Source organism: Aspergillus pseudonomiae (genome assembly GCF_009193645.1).
Source record: "Aspergillus pseudonomiae strain CBS 119388 unplaced genomic scaffold BDV37scaffold_84, whole genome shotgun sequence".
NCBI lineage: Eukaryota > Fungi > Ascomycota > Eurotiomycetes > Eurotiales > Aspergillaceae > Aspergillus > Aspergillus pseudonomiae.
This window is the reverse complement of record NW_022476076.1, coordinates 69,301-84,903: the sequence shown is the minus strand read 5'-3', so window position 1 is coordinate 84,903 and position 15,603 is coordinate 69,301. Positions and strand designations below refer to the sequence as shown.

Genomic DNA, 15,603 nt, shown 5'->3' with positions numbered 1-15,603 from the left:
CTCCCTTCCGAAATACTGACCCTTGGATAGCGCGAGTAATCTAGACACAGATCATCTTTATATATCTACTATACCAACACAACACTAGCCAAGGCCAGCCAAGAATGTCTCTTGCCGCATACGAGACGGATATGACCATGACCGGTGACTTCAGATACACTCCTTTGCTGTTGGTCGGCGGAGAAGAGGAACCGTTAAACAGGAGACAGGAACCGAGGCCCCTAATTGAAAAGCCCCCGGGAACTTGAGCGAGATTCCACCAATCGCCCGGGATGTCAATGCATTTAAGCCGGAGCAATCTCCCTAACCGACTGCCAAGAGGGGCCCAAGGGCCAGGGATAATATAGGCTAGGAGTGATCAGTAGTCGGAGTGGCTGCTTTATACGAAATATGATCATCTGCTTACCCCGGATTGTCTCGAAGTATAGGCCCGGGGGTGCCCCCACAGCATTAAGCTAAAGTCTGGCTAAATGCATTCAATTTATCCGGTGTAGATCTTCTTTGCGGCTAAGCTAGGGAGATAGATCCCTGGTTATAATCCAAGCCAATATCTCGTCCTGTCCACCCTGAATGTCCCCCGAGCCAAGATATTTTGACTTGATGTACCTATCAGGGCTTCATACACACCCTCTTCGCTCTTCCACATGCCTTCAATTTCATCCCAAAAGCTTGTGGCGTATTTATCCATACGAATATGGGCCACCGTTTCTTCCCCGGGGTGCAAGTGAACTTTGGTAAATCCGTGCAGCTCCTTCACCGGGCGGGGTGTGGGGGAATGGGGAGCGGAGATATACAATTGGAGGACTTGCGCACCAGCTACCTTGCCAGTATTCTTAATTTGTACCGCAGCAGTTGGCGGTTGCTCGGGCCTCAAAGCCTCCTGGGAGAAGACCACATCCGGATTCACAGTGAAGGTCGTATAGGAAAGGCCGTGTCTGCATGATTAGCCATAATCCAACACCCAAAGGACAAGCACATACCCAAATGGAAATAGCACCTCCCGGTCGAGCTTCTCGTAGTACCGATACCCAACATAGACATCTTCGCCGTATAGCACCCTACCCCCCACGCTGGCGTAATTCAGATATGTTGGGTTATGCTTCACATCCACCGGCCACGATAGTGGCAGTTTGCCGGATGGGTTGACATCCCCAAATATCACATCCGCGATACCATTGCCCGTCTCATTACCTCCATACCAGGCCTGAACGATCCCTCGCGCTCTATCAGCCCAGGGCATCGTCACCGGCGTCCCGGACTGGTTAACAATCACAGTTTTATTTGCGGCTACCTCCAGAACAGAGGCGATCAATGCATCAATTCCAGGTGGGAGATCCATGTCTGGCCGGTCAAACCCCTCGGATTCCCACTCATGGTTCAGGCCCGTGCAGATAACAGTGTACTCCGCCTCTGCGGCTGCCTTAACAGCACTGCGCACCATCTCTGCGGCGTCGACATGTAAGCATGCTCCGAGGTGCGCTGCGCCACCACCAAAGTGTACCACGCCGATCGCCTTCATGGGGCTGGTATTCGCAGATCCATATTCGATGCGGATCTTGTATGTTTGTCCCGCGTTGAGAGTCTTCGATCCCAGCTCTTGTACCGTTCCTTTGCCGAAGAATGCTGTTCCTCGGGTTTGATGCGTGGTGTTGTCGACGACGAGTTCGTCATCGACGTACAGGGTGCCGGTGCCAAAGACTGTGAGGCCAAAGTCCCACACACCTGACACATCTGGTGTAAAGTCACCGGTTAGTGTCGCATAGAATAGTCCTCTGTTGAGCTCCGGAGCATTGAAATCCATCAGTTGAAAGGCCGTCTTCGACATCGGCTGTGTGGCACGTAAGATACGCTCCGTCCCGATGGGCTCGTTGTAGAAATGCATTACGGCATTGCTAAGGAGCCGGTCGATCACAGGGAGCATTTTGTGTGCATAAGCGCCCACCTCATGGAGAATCTCGGTGTGGGGAAGAGCTTCGCTGACAGCGTCGTACAATGAAACAGTATAGTACGGTTCTAACGACGCGCTGCCACCGCCGGAAATCGCTGGAGTTCGCACATGTGAGCCGATCAGGGCAATCTTTTTGATGGTTTTTGGCAAAGGCAAAAGATCGTTCCTATTCTTCAAAAGCACGATACTATCGGCACACAACTTTCGATTCAGCGCCCGGTCTTCCGGATAATCTCTTCCAGTTTCCACGGCGGACACTGGGGCTCTGCTTGCTTGCTGAACAAACTCAAGGACCTTTTGTGCGCGGTTATCGATGGTCGACTCCTTGATCAACCTTGCCTGCAGGGCGGATTCCACATATCGACCTCGATACCGCGACGGGCCCGGCATCTCCAAATCCAAACCGGCGTTCATCGAGTCAATCGTAGTGTAAGTCCCCAGCCAGTCACTCATGATCAGCGGGTTCCACTTCCATTCCTGGCGGACCATATCCAACATCTCTTTACTCTCTACAACGTGCTTCCCATTGATCTTGTTGTAGGAAGTCATCAGAGCCCCTGGACACGCGTCACGGGCTACGATCTGGAACGGTCGCAGGTAGATCTCTCTCAATGCGCGCTGGGTGACAAGGACATCCACAGCCCTCCGCTCATGTTCCTGGTCATTACCCACAAAATGTTTTACGGCGGAGATGACCCCAGTACTCTCACAGCCTGTGATCATTGTGGCGGCCATTCTTCCGGCGAGATGCGGGTCCTCTGCGAAAGATTCAAACCCCCGGCCGCCGAGGGGTGATCGGGGCATATTGATTGTTGGACCAAGCCAACAGTGTGCTCCCTTTGCCAGACATTCTTTTCCTATCAAGATTCCCGCATCGCGCAGTAGATCCTGATCCCAAGTCGACGCCAAGGCGGTGCCACAGGGCAAACAGGCGGCCGGCACACCAGCAAAGAACTTCGTGCCTCTTACGCCATTGGGGCCGTCGGTGGTACGAATTGAAGGCACGTTCAACTCGGGAATGGGGTGGGTGTGCCAGAAGTCGGTGCCTGGCTCAGTTTTAGCGCTGACTCTCGGCCTAATCATCAGGGCGGGTGAGATCACCTGCGAGAAGGGCGATCTTGTCCTCCTGGGTGAGGTGGGAGAGCACGTAATCTATGTCCAACGTCATTTCCGCGGCTAGGTGGAAATTGCTGGGACTGTACCCGACTTGTTCATTACAAGTACATCCAACGAACAAGCCGTATCAATAAATACCCTGGCGGCAGATCGACATCCTAGCGGATAGCATGACGGCGCTCGCCCCGAGATCCCGTCGAGTGGGGACGAGCTCCGCATGTCCGACTATCATTCATGGATAATTCGTGGGGGTTCAGTCTCGGAATGATTGACCCCGCATGTGGCATAAATAAAGGCGACCCATCGCGGTACGAGTATGCGCCTTCATTGGGAGGTTGACTTCCAGTTGCGACTCCCTGCGTCGATGTTTATCCGGATCACGGGGGTTAAGCTCCTTACCCAAGAGGGCTAGCGGCATTTCCATATAGGTATTCTATAGGGCTTAGGGCTCCTGGACGTCAACATGGGAACTACCTACTCCGTAGTCGACGACAGGCCCTGAAACTGTCTGTAATACGTAGATTAATATCATGAACAATCATAAAATTTATGTGGCGTACAGGTATCACGTTAGGCTACTTGTGGAGATTTTCGAACTTTCTTTCCGAGAGATAGTCATCAGTTTGCTGATCGCTGTCATTTCTACGGACAAAGATATATTTCCTCCCAGTATACCTTGACAGGATCTTTCAGCACTTATTCTGATTTGAACACCAACCGATTATAGGGACCACCAAGTCTTCTCGGAGAATTTCGGACAGCATTTGATCAAATGATATGGCTACTAAGGGCTTCCTAAACAATTCTTAACGATGACAAGCCACAGGACAAATAGTTCCGACCATGAGGGACTGGAGTATATGGCGGACCATAGTTCCTCCGGTTCCGCAGGGTTTGTTTATCGTGAGACGCGACGTGACGAAATTGAGACAATCATCATGGAGATGTGATCCTGACAGCATGTATGGGTACAAAAACTAATATCATAGGCGAGAACAGCGCGCATTGATGTACGCGATCAAGACCTAGCTGGATAAAATTGACCTCAGTGCTATTAGTCAACCAAGACGATCACGCCGATCGAAGCCTGTTAACTATCACGTCCCGCATCATTCATGCGATACGCACAATACAACACTCGATTCGTCGCGGACTATCCCTGTCGATCCCTCGGCCCCGGAAAGCCTTTTGCTAAGTTAATAGAAGTGCCAGTCCATTCCGAAGCGCCATCGGGATCGACTGGACCATGGCCCCCATCTCGCGTCCATCGTCGGCAGCGAAACTTGGTCGGGTCGGAAAAGCGCATTACCTCCACCGAGTTTCGGTTCAGAGGTGTTGACGACATTGTGAACACGAAGTGCGAAGTGGTGTCGCTGGCGGAAATAGCTTGTGGTACACTTGGAGGGAGGCTTGCTAGGAAGCCTGATTATGGGCCTTTTCTTTGTTTGGGGCGATTCCTGTGGAACAGCGACTAGACCCTCGATAACATCGAACGATGGGAGCCAGCGATTCCACTAATGTCATTCCAGATGATTGCGCAGTGGGACGTTGGTGCTCTATATGCAACACGCAAATTCCGCACACACATAGCAAGCTCACTTTACGACCACAGACTTGATTCTATGCGATGCCCAGACCGTTGCCGGCTTTCATATACCCTTTGCGACGAGGATGGCGTATGTAGAATTGACAAGGGTATAGGTAGATAATCTCAAAAAGGGCGGCGGCGTGCCTACTCATCAATTTATCCAATAGTCCAGGCTACAGGCATTCGGATGGGAAGCCAAGCATCCTCGATTCGACTCACCGGTTTGAGTTGTGCTGGAGACCGCGTACCGCTGCTCAAAAAAGCCACGCTAAACCACGTAACCAGCAAAGTTCATTACACATGTCATTCGCGCGATAAGCTAAGCTGATATTTCTCTACCCTTACAGAGATTTTTAAATCATACAAGAGTAACTAGGACCGAGTGTCGTTTCAGTTCGGGCAGTGGATCAGGGGGCATCTCTTCCTCAGGTTCCTCTGCCAGGGCCCTTTTCGGGGCGAATAGCCGTGGTGTCAGATTGAAGACAGGCAATCTGTCCGCGGAAGGCGAGAGGCTCTCTAGGAATCGGAGCAAATTCTCCAGAAGGCGAAGGAGGGTCATCAAAATACCTCCAGGTGTATCCTTTGTCAGGATTGGCGAGTCGATGATACCTACTCGCTCATAGACCTCACTGTCCTTGTCGGTACGTCTAACTAGCAAACCGAATCGGTGGTCCATGAACGGAGAAAACCCATGGTTACCATCTGGAAGGCGGGCGAGGAAGAGGACAAACAGCTGCTGCTTGGGGAATACTGGCTCGGGTGTCAGATCAACTCCCGCGTGAAGATAGAAAGACTCGTTTTCCACTTCCACTTCCACCACTTTATCAACGGTTGGATTTTGTAGAGGCGGTAATAGCACCTCGGAGACTGGAGACCTATTACCTGCAGGATATAGGCTCTTGACTGGCAAGAGGGGCGCCTGCAGACGAAGATGCCCACTATTGACAGTGCCATAGACATCCGGCCCGTCTCTCTTAACGTCGCAATCCACAAATGTTGCTAGTTGTTCGTAGTCTGCAATGCCACGCTTCCACCTACATCGCTCGATGAAATGATATACAATAAATTGAACATGCCCCTCGACAGAGGCCCAAGACCATGATGGGGCACGATACGATGTTGGCTTCTTAAGTGGCTCTTCGCGGTTCATTGCACACCAGAGCAAACCTTCGACCAGTCCCTTCCTCCAGATTCCGGCAAGATATACATCCTTGGACGTCTGCGCTATTGCGTCTGCTACACCTGATAATGCAGGGAATCGGTCCGACTGGTGTGTGATTGAACGTTGGGTATATTCCTCAATCATTTCGTACCACCCTCGATAATTGACTTCCGAGTCCCCTCCTGGGCGTGGGCCAAATATAGTCTTTTGGCTCGATGCCGTTCCTCTCAGACGATCCAGATTGTGGAGATTACCCAGCCTGAGATCCCCATCTTCAGCCCGGCTGAGGGCGCGACACTCCCAGAAGAGCTGTCTTGCGCCGTAAAGTAGAACGCGCTGGGCGAGATACCGCTCTTGTAAACACCAGGCTCTGCTCTGGAGTGGCTCGGACGAGACCGGATCCCGGCCAGATGTCCATCGTTCTCCTGCTGGAGGTAGTAGGGATACAGCCAAAGAGCTGCTGCGTCCGTTCTGGAGAGTCCCCACCCAGTTAATTGAACCCAAATGATCTCGAGGGCCAAGAAATCCTTGATCATCTGCATTTGAATTCGACGCCCCGATCACCACAAAGGCGTCCATGTAGACTTTCGCCATTCTCCCAGCTTCGACTTCCCAGTCATGCCGATCATTTTGGACAATACAAAGTGTATCAATCCAGAGATACTGTATGCCAAGCCGACGTGTAATGAGAACCGCCTCCTGGAAGACTTGAGACATGTCCGTGATACGGACCTCTCGCTTGCGATCCTCTAGATTCTCAAGGGTGGTCGCGAATGGAATGCATTTTCCCCAGCAGTGACTCAAGGCAACGTACCGAGCAGCGCGATCCACTTTATTCTGGTCATCTCGAAGTCTTACTAACCCTGGATCAAGCCCTACTGGCCGGACATCGATTACCCGCGTTGGGAGCAGTGGTGGTTGCGAGGCCTCCGCACATTGTGTATGGTGATCGTTGATGCATGAGTCCATCCAGACCTTGATAACCGCAAAGGCCTGATCACTGTCAGCTGATCGCGCGACAGTCCGGCCTAGGATCATTTCCGCCAAAGGGCCGTCTAAGAAGCATTACGATTAAGCCGGACTCCGGAGGAATAGTGATCGCTATTTATACATACCATGATCGGTCGCTACACGAAACTCCGCTTGGAGTGTCAGACCCCACGAGACCCCCGACGAGATTCTGACGGTCAGAATAGCATGGGCCATTCCACTACGCTGTGATATCTCCATGGCTTCCGCACCGTCTTCGCTTGATAAAGATGAGCGGAGTTGCAGCGACATGGTCATGGGGAAGTCCAGGTATCCTTCCATCTTGCGCAGGGGATCCTTCGCGTCTGTTTCCGTGGAGCTTGTCGGAGGGACGTCTCCGTATGCTTCTTGCTGTGCCGCCTCATATTCGAAAGACGCCTCCAAGCCTTGGTGAACTAGCTTGCAAAACGCGCAGTCTGGCCGCGACGGTGCAGTCAGTTCACTTAGCGATGAATACCACGGGATGTCCCACGACAACTGTGGCTTGTTCGCTTCCTTCCAGAGGCAATGGCCTTGTTGGAGAAGGTTATGGAGCGGAATGGCCTCGCAGCGAGCACAGAGGCGATGCATGGCTGACAACGGATGCAGACTAATTGTGGACAGGTTTGGGTGGGCAAGTTTACAAATTGCTCGTACATGATGTTTCACACTAACCCTATTTGTCCATTTTATCGGACTTATCTTGCGGCGCCGATCGCGAGGCAATGCTCATTATGAAGAAGAGTTGAGATTGGGTGCCTCACAAAAGATTCAACATTACAATCCCACTGGCTGTACATGCCCTCACAAATGTTCACCATTCCCCGTCAGACTGCTAGCTAGAAGTCACCGATCCTGTACATGCGTCCTATCTCAATGCTCAGAAGACCAGCAACGCGGCCCGTCCAGTCATAACCGCCAAGATTACCGAAGAGGTTACGAATAGGGAAAACCGGGTCATAATATGGTTGTTTGTAGAGTGCACCAGACTGTGCACAACGCGGACGGCCACATAGGACCAGGTCAGCATGATGTCGACCTTGTCATCCTTGCCGGCCAGGGCCAACACGAGGGCTATCGCGTAAAACTGGGTTGGCTGCTCCATCAGGTGGTTGTAATTGTCGGCCTTCCATCGAACATTCGCCGGCGTCATCGCATCGAGTTCGCGCTTTGTGCTGGTGTTCCTGAGATTCATCTTGGTGTACACTGGGATCCGTGTTTTATACATCCAGCCCTCCATGACGAAGGTCCAGATATTGAGGGCAACGACGGGCGCTAAGAGGGCCGATACCTGACCGGTGGACATCTTGGATTGGAATTGGGGTCGCAGTGTAATGGAAGGAGAAGACGAAAAGGTTGGATTCGGGCACCGGCAAGAAGAACGCGGGGGCCGAGGTAACATTTATAATGGATTGAGAATTGATTGTCGCAAGGATGGTCACCTGATCCACGGATACGAACTGTGTCTGCCTGGCGAGAGAAGATGGCTTTTGGAAGCAAAGGCCATGGTATCTCTACGAAGGAACACACTACTCGCGCACGTAAATTCCTTACCCGTCGAGCCCTGGGGGCACATCAAACGGAAAGAGGTTGCCAAAGTCCCCCAGCCCAGTCGCCGCGAGAGAGTCAAATTCACCCCAGCTAGCCAGATCCGCGACATACGACTCTGGGCTGATGCCTTGTAGAGACCCCACGTCGGATTCTTGTGGTGCTGACGGGAATTGAAATGAGCTCGCAGGCTGCACCCTATGATAGGATACTTGCACGGAGCCGGAAATATCGTCGAGCCTGTCACTTGTGGCGGGGTATCCTCCAATCCCTTGAGAGTCAGCGGCATTTCTCAACTGATCAAGCTCTTCGGGTCTTGAGGTTCCACTCTCAGTTGCGCCTGAACCTGGCCTATTCGTGGGTGGCGCATCGACTGACTCCTGATGTCCCTGGATTATGGCCTTGTGCGCCTCCTTGCGAAGCTCCTCCAAAACCATCACATAACGCTGGGAGAAGGACGCTTGCGAACCGCAGGATGCTAGGTCGTCTTGGCCCTGTTTACCAGCCATGTAGTACGCAAGATCTGCATCAGTTGTACTCTGGCGAGAGCGACTACGGATGTAGTGGACATATAGTACAACGATGGCGGAGAACGCATAATAATGGGTAAACTTCAACCTCAGTCAGACCTTGAACCAATACTGAACGTCCAGGTTTCTTACCCAAAAAGCCCGGTACATCTTTCCATTCGTGGACAGATCATGGACAATGGAAACAACCTTCATGGCCGCTTCCAAGCAAGACTTGATATTCTGGTCGATCGTTCCCTGTAGCCTATCGTTTCGCCTGCTAGGCCCTTTGCTGAGGAGTGTGAAGCCCTTCAAGAGAAATGGGCGATACAGCAAGATCTGTGCATGATAGAACGCGAGATTCAAGACGGTGAATTGTCGCTGATAGGTAATCTTGAGTAAGTTTACATTGGGAAGGTCGACGAACTCAGACAGCTCTTTTCGCCATTGGGCCATTTCCGCTGCGTATCTCGCCGCAGCTGAGGCTTGGACCGCCAGTGTGGACCGCTGAATACCGTACAAGTCATGTAAAACACCGCTGATAATCTTGGACAGCTTTGCATGGTAGACGGGGGCCAACATGATGCTCTGAGTACTCGAGGTTGGCGGAAGGATGGAGGTCACCGTGATCTGTCTATCTTCGGCAATCTCAGGGAATTCTTGGTCAATCTCGTCATCATGGAAGATCCGAGGACGACCCAAAGCAGCACTCAGATAATTGTCCAAGCTATACGCACACCAGAAGACTCTCTTTGAGCACTCTTGTTCAATAAGGTTGACTGTATTCGGGTGCTCTCGGCGACGCTTTCGATGTAGACCAATGGCGATGGCAAGACGAGCCGTCGTGCCGAAGAGGCTCCAGCAGTGGTTGATACGAGACTGCGACAGAAGATAGAAGCATTGAGCCAGACGTGCCTGCACACTGGTCACTCGAATGGGCCCAGTCTCGGCTGCCAGGTGGTGCTCTGCCGCACCAAAGTAGACTGCGCTGTTCCATGATGATGAGAGATCAGAGTGGAACTAGGGTAGCGGAAGAATGGAAACAGACCTCATACGTGAATCTTCCAAGTTATTACCGGACTCCGGCTTATATTGTGATGCCTGTGCGAAAACCATGAGGAGCAGTGCTCTGATTGTCCGTTCTCCAGGTCCAAGCGGGTGGGGCTCCAGGAGATGGTTGTAAAGTTCGTCAAGCCAGCATTCCACCTGCGGCTGGTAGAGGAAGCGATGCGTGGGAAACGCAAAGTCAAAGTATCTATTGACTAACTCTCTAGCTTCATTCTTGCTGGGGAGCAGAAGGAAGGACGGGTCCGATTTGGGCAGAGGAGCATCGCCAAAACTAAAGATGGGCGTATTCAATGGAAATGCGATATTCTCATGGAGTCTTTTCTGAATACGGAGTAAGAATGAGACGCCTGAGGAGGGTCCGACATAATGACCTTCCATGTCAGTTTGATGCGGCTCTGGTGAGTCTCGTGACGGCAGGTTACTGGCGTCTCCATCGACACGAGACAACAAATGACCTTCTATCACCTCTGCATCCGGGGATGCAGGCATTTGGTTTACATCAGGGACTGGTTTACTTGGTGTATGATGCTCGGCAACATTGCTATTGACTGTAGGTTGATGGAGCGTTGGGATAGGAGGCGCCTTCCCCCTCGTATAGCTTGTGGTATATTCACAGCTCTGACTCGAACGCTGGCATAGAGAGCACGGAAGAGTACCCGAGCAGCGGAGCTTCTTTCTATGTTACTGTTAGCGTTATTAAACTCCAATATCTTCTGGAATTCTCAACGCACCTTTTGCAAGCATCGCACGCCCTCGTGACACGGACGCGCTCTTTGACGCATCGGCGTTTCCTCGGACGAGTACTAGTCACCTCCATCGAAAAGATGAAGAAAACGCTATATCCGAATGTTTGGGGTAACGGATCTGAAATGGAAAAGGAGCAGAGATACAGTTAGACGGAAAGGCAAGATGATTTTCCGGATATTTAACCCCGCATACTCATGTCAAGCCCTGAACCAGTGGGAACCACAAGTCTTGGAGGCATGGGACGTCCAATTATCGCCAGTAGATTAACCTGAGAGACTATGCCACATCCTACTAGGCGAACGGAACTATCCCCGCCTGGCCCCAGCCCCCGACTCAAACGTGCTGGCTTGGATCCCTCGCCCTGGGGAAGCATATTCGTCCCCAGGAGGGTCACTGTTACTGTCATTATGTTGCATTCCTACAATAGCTGAGGGCCTTCGCATACAACTCGTCATACTCATATCCGCTTGGATCACATCACCCATCGCTAGTCAGTGGACAGCGTAACTTTTTAGCTATTGTGGAGCCATTCACGAAAGTCATCAATACCAACTTTAGTTCTATTAAAGTTTAAGAAGGGAAAATGTGGCGCTTAGGCCATCTGCTGCCACTTGTCTTCTGTACATTCAAATGCATAGCGTTTATATGCGGCCTATATGCTTTATCCGAGCAAGAGCCCCAAGAGGAAAACGGGTGGCCAGATTTAACCTCGGCCACATGTGCTGAGCAGAACCGGTTAAGGTAGAGACACAATATCAAGATATGCTTGTCTGCCGTTGTAAATGCAAATGGGGCACTGTTATGGGCGACGAGTACCAACTTCTAGCCACTTCTACTTTGATTTCCGGACAACCGGAAAAGCAACCCGGAAAACAAGAGGGGTTAGGGTTTTCCGATCCTAACCCGCAACTTGCAGTACTCTAGCGGATATAGCTCGTGGAAATTAATGATAGTGTAAGTAGGTAAAAAGAGTAACGTGAGAGAAACAAGAAGCATCCTCTCTAGCGCTGGCGAAGTTGCATGCTTACTGAAAAGTCCGCCTTTCGGATTGCTGTCAACTGCATTGTTACTCCTCAATCTTACATGCAAGGTGTGTTTTCCTCAATCATATGACATTAAACGCGCAGCAAATTGACTAACTCTGATTTGACTTCAGTAAGCATAGAGGTTGATCACTCCCGAGTCCAATTCCCGGAGCTTTCTGTTCTCTCGGGTCAAGATGATTCGCATGATCCAAGCTAGAATGACCACTCCGACCGAAAATCCGATACTACAATACATCGCGAGTGAAAATCGTGGAGCGTCGCTATCAGGCCAGAGGTAGGGTGTGTAGACACTGGCGAGGTTGCCCAATGTGTTGGTGATGGCAATTGCCACGGCCTTCTTCTCGTCAGTTTGACCCAGCGTCGCAGCTGTCCACGCGATGTTGATATTGTTCACCCCATAGGTGGCACCAACAAATAGGATCATGGCGAAATACCGCGCACCGATATTCAGGGTCCCACAGGCGACCGCGAAACCAACAATCGCGAGGGCCTTCGAAACGGTAACATGCCAAGTACGCTCGTTGAAGTGTCCCGATGACCACGACACTGCGACGGACGTGAACGTAGCCACGAGATATGGTGGACATGTGAGAACTAGTGTTATCGTGGAGTTGAAGCCAAGAGTCTGCACCACGGTCGGCATGAAGTTCTTGAATCCGTTTGCCGACAGATGTAGATTGCACATCAAGGCAAAGATCCATGTGCGGTAATCCATACAGGCTTCGCGGAGGCCAACCCACGTGCTAGTGCCTTCTTCCCTCTGCGTAGTGTCGCGCTTAATCCGTTCATCGGCAAGTTGTCGCTCCTCAGGGGTGAGCCATGGTGTTGAGCGGGGTGCGTTGGGGAGCAGGAAGAAGGCGACAATAGCGACGGCAACAGTTACCACCCCTTGGATGAGAAACAGCCATTGCCACCCTGCAAGGCCGTGCTTCTGATCAAGGCCTGCGAAGATACCCGCGGCAATTAGACCGGAAAAGGCGCTGGCGAGCATGTTGCCAGTATAGAGAATGGCCATGCGGGTGGTCGCCTCCTTGCGAGTGTAGAACAAAGATATCATAAACAGCGCTCCAGGGTAGAATGGTGCTTCAACGAATCCGAGCAGTATTCTACAGACGAGCATACTGTGATAGTCTTTGGCCAGGCATGTGAGAGTAGAAACAATTGCCCACGCCATCATGAACCCGGCCATAAACCACGAAGGTCTGACTCGATTGAGGAGCATGTTGGAAGGGACTTGGCCAAGAAGATATCTAGATCATTATTGTCAGTATATGTAATGTAGAAGGAACCATCGCGCTGAGAATACCCAACAAAGAGAATGCTAATACAGGTATTATACTCCGTTCCCTTCAAGTGTAAGTCTTTAGAGAGGCTATTGAGTTTGCCGTTCACCATTGCGTTGCGGTCAAGAAAGTTCAGGAAGTACATCAGCCAAAGGATCGGCTAGTAATCGTCAAAATAGCTCAGTATCCAAACGGTTGGGGCAGACCAAACCATCATGTACAGATCAATCTTCCTCACCAGGGCAATCTCCTTGGGGTCGACCTTAGCGAAAGAGCCAAACCTGTCATACTCTGGGGTAGCCGAAGTAGATTTCTCAGGGTCTCCAAGGTACTCGACATGGTTTGAGTTGTCCTTCTCGGTGCTGGCATGAGGAGACGAGTCTGCCATTATGACTGGATTTGCTTAGGAAAGGCCAGCGCTGGATGGAGAATGCTGACAGAGGATGGGCATGCCGACCCAAGGAGATGTCTCCTTTTATACCTGAATATCTGGTGGACTTGAGCTGATACATAGACTTTCATGTCTCCACATCTCCGCATCAAGAGAATCTGGGGTAAGGCAGTCCCACAGTATTCCACCCCGAAAACGCAATTGCTGTCAAGAATGGAGTGCCAAGCAAGTTGCGGGGGAGCCCAGCTGCAAGCGATGGACATGAAGCCAAGCTGGAGGCCAATGTCCAGCCTCCGATTGGATCTACAGATCGTTATCGGATATGTCCATGAGTGTTTGTACATTTCCGATGTTCAATGGAACAAGCTTTCTGAATGCCGGAAAACGTGCTGCTATTGCGTATGGGTGACATACCTGATGCACATGAAGCTAAGGTTGTGTTGTAGGTTGATAACGAAAGATCTTGTTCAATCATTGTCTTCAAGCCACTTTGGGTCGCACGATGCTGGATCGATATCCACGAATGTCATTAATGCCTTTCAGCACAAGCCGTTTAATGTCACAATCGATCCATCATGGGTTATCAGTGCCTTCGTGAGGAACTGTGAGAATTACATGGAGTCTTGATGATGTCGTTTCAAACGTCTCTACCCCCCACGCCATATAATTGTTGTCTCTACAGCCCGACTAGAGACATTTTTACCCTACTTGTCCCGTCATTCCCATTGACATAAAAGCGCATAGAGTCCCACAGAGCCTTTAGATATACCGAAGAACCATATGACGTGAAAGCATCTCGAAAGTAGGTAGAGAAGTATGTTACTGATCTGTCTGATCCAGCGTAGTGCCCCTTCATTGAGAAACCACGATTTGCGTAAATTATTAATCAGACGTTAATCACTAACTTCGGTGAGGGATATACAATTTATCATGCCAGTACGCGGCAGGCAATTGAGATATTCAAAGTGCGCATCGCCGCGCTTAAGCACCGAAACCTCGTGCCATGTCCGAAACTTCCGTCTATCCCCAAAGGTCTTCGCATGTCGAATAGCACCAGTGTATATAGCCAGATGCGATGGGTGTTTCTTGGCCCAGGTTTCCAGATCAGCAAGGCTTCTGAAGAATCCAGTCACGCAGGATTCGTTTGATTGTCCCGACCACTGGGGCGAAGAAGTAGGAATGTTAGTTAGGTATCTCAGTCCCATTGAGCCCGTCTCGTCGGGATTCTGCCATAAGTATAGTAGGCCTTCCCGGAGTGTCGGTTCCAGTTTGTCTTCGTAGGAACGCCTCTCATCCTCGTCGCAGTTGTTCCAGAATTGACCAGTCCGTATATGCACCATGTTCTGGAAGTTGGTACCCGTGAGGTGCCTGCCTAAGGAGGTTGGCATATTATGAGAAACAGCTGCTGCCGTGGGATTGTCATCTTGCTCAAAGATATCAAATGCCGAATCAGGGATTCGATCCCGAGCAGCGCCCCAGTATGCCGAGTATGAATGCTCTACGGTCTTTGTGCCCGGTAGTCGAGCCAGGCCAGGCAGATAGTCTGTTCCCGAATAGTTTGTCTCCAAACGAGAGACGTGGCTGACAAACCTCTCACACCAGAGACCCACCGTCGGTTGGACCGATTTCTCAAGCTCTTGGTATAGCTGAGTGAGATTCAATGCTCTGATACTCTCCTCGTACTTTGATTCGTTGTCCCAGTAGCATACAAAAATGAGTGACTCCGGAGCGTCATCTCCGTCGATGACCTGGAATCGCTCCATCGCAGCCGGTGCGTTGTTCTGGTTTTCAGCAAGCCAGAGCTCGATCGCTGCAAGACACTGAGTTCGCCCCGTGTCGAGCCCATTATGTTGTTGAATCCCAATGTAAGCAGTGAAAACTCTGTCTAGGCCGTTTGCAAAGTGTGTATACCATCGCGGTATAGGGGGAACATGATTGGCTGGTCGACGCAGAGGGAATCTTCTAGCAGGACAATCCATAACTGGCGGAGTGGGAGGGTGGGATAATCACTTGCAATGCAAAAGCCGTTCACTAAAGGGTGGCTGGTTTTTAGTAGTCCGTAAGGTTACATCCAGTGCACGCTGATGGACCCATTTTTCATAGTGGAGCAACTAGAGCTGGTGACAAGACTACAAGCTGAGTCTCTTTAACTTGAGTCTGGGATGCGAACATGCTTGGTTAGACGCGGA

At 51.1% G+C, this 15,603-nt stretch overlaps 5 protein-coding genes across 5 annotated transcripts; all 5 read right to left on the bottom strand.

Annotated features, from left to right (window-relative positions):
- Positions 1-101: 101 nt before the first annotated feature.
- Positions 102-3,386, bottom strand: BDV37DRAFT_258592 (beta-glucosidase H). The gene is made up of 3 exons (XM_032083066.1): positions 3,050-3,386; positions 981-2,994; positions 102-935 (listed from the first exon to the last, which is right to left on the bottom strand). The coding sequence occupies exons 1-3, from the start codon at positions 3,114-3,116 to the stop codon at positions 533-535; spliced, it is 2,484 nt and encodes an 827-aa protein (XP_031937417.1). The 5' UTR covers positions 3,117-3,386; the 3' UTR covers positions 102-532.
- Positions 3,387-5,010: 1,624 nt separating this feature from the next.
- BDV37DRAFT_274727 (HET domain-containing protein) lies at positions 5,011-7,125 on the bottom strand (the record flags this gene model as incomplete). Its single annotated transcript, XM_032085289.1, has 2 exons — positions 5,011-6,842; positions 6,930-7,125. The coding sequence occupies 2 exons, from the start codon at positions 7,123-7,125 to the stop codon at positions 5,011-5,013; spliced, it is 2,028 nt and encodes a 675-aa protein (XP_031937416.1).
- Positions 7,126-7,702: 577 nt separating this feature from the next.
- Positions 7,703-10,764, bottom strand: BDV37DRAFT_297174 (transcription factor domain-containing protein; the record flags this gene model as incomplete). Its single annotated transcript, XM_032090275.1, has 5 exons — positions 7,703-8,128; positions 8,397-8,981; positions 9,033-9,867; positions 9,928-10,623; positions 10,679-10,764. The coding sequence occupies 5 exons, from the start codon at positions 10,762-10,764 to the stop codon at positions 7,703-7,705; spliced, it is 2,628 nt and encodes an 875-aa protein (XP_031937415.1).
- Positions 10,765-11,846: 1,082 nt separating this feature from the next.
- BDV37DRAFT_286954 (putative MFS transporter) lies at positions 11,847-13,411 on the bottom strand (the record flags this gene model as incomplete). The annotated part of the gene is made up of 3 exons (XM_032088027.1): positions 11,847-12,990; positions 13,047-13,183; positions 13,235-13,411. The coding sequence occupies 3 exons, from the start codon at positions 13,409-13,411 to the stop codon at positions 11,847-11,849; spliced, it is 1,458 nt and encodes a 485-aa protein (XP_031937414.1).
- Positions 13,412-14,076: 665 nt separating this feature from the next.
- On the bottom strand, positions 14,077-15,533 carry BDV37DRAFT_258587 (phenylacetaldoxime dehydratase family protein). Its single transcript, XM_032083065.1, has one exon. The coding sequence runs from the start codon at positions 15,391-15,393 to the stop codon at positions 14,308-14,310; it is 1,086 nt and encodes a 361-aa protein (XP_031937413.1). The 5' UTR covers positions 15,394-15,533; the 3' UTR covers positions 14,077-14,307.
- Positions 15,534-15,603: the final 70 nt, after the last annotated feature.

Coding starts and splice junctions, on each gene's coding strand:
- BDV37DRAFT_258592 (XM_032083066.1), bottom strand. CDS start 3,116: ATGACGTTGGACATAGATTACGTGCTCTCCCACCTCACCCAGGAGGAC. Junction 2,995..3,049: donor CAAGATCGCCCTTCTCGCAG/GTGATCTCACCC, acceptor AAACTGAGCCAG/GCACCGACTTCTGGCACACC. Junction 936..980: donor GAGGTGCTATTTCCATTTGG/GTATGTGCTTGT, acceptor CTAATCATGCAG/ACACGGCCTTTCCTATACGA.
- BDV37DRAFT_258587 (XM_032083065.1), bottom strand. CDS start 15,393: ATGGATTGTCCTGCTAGAAGATTCCCTCTGCGTCGACCAGCCAATCAT.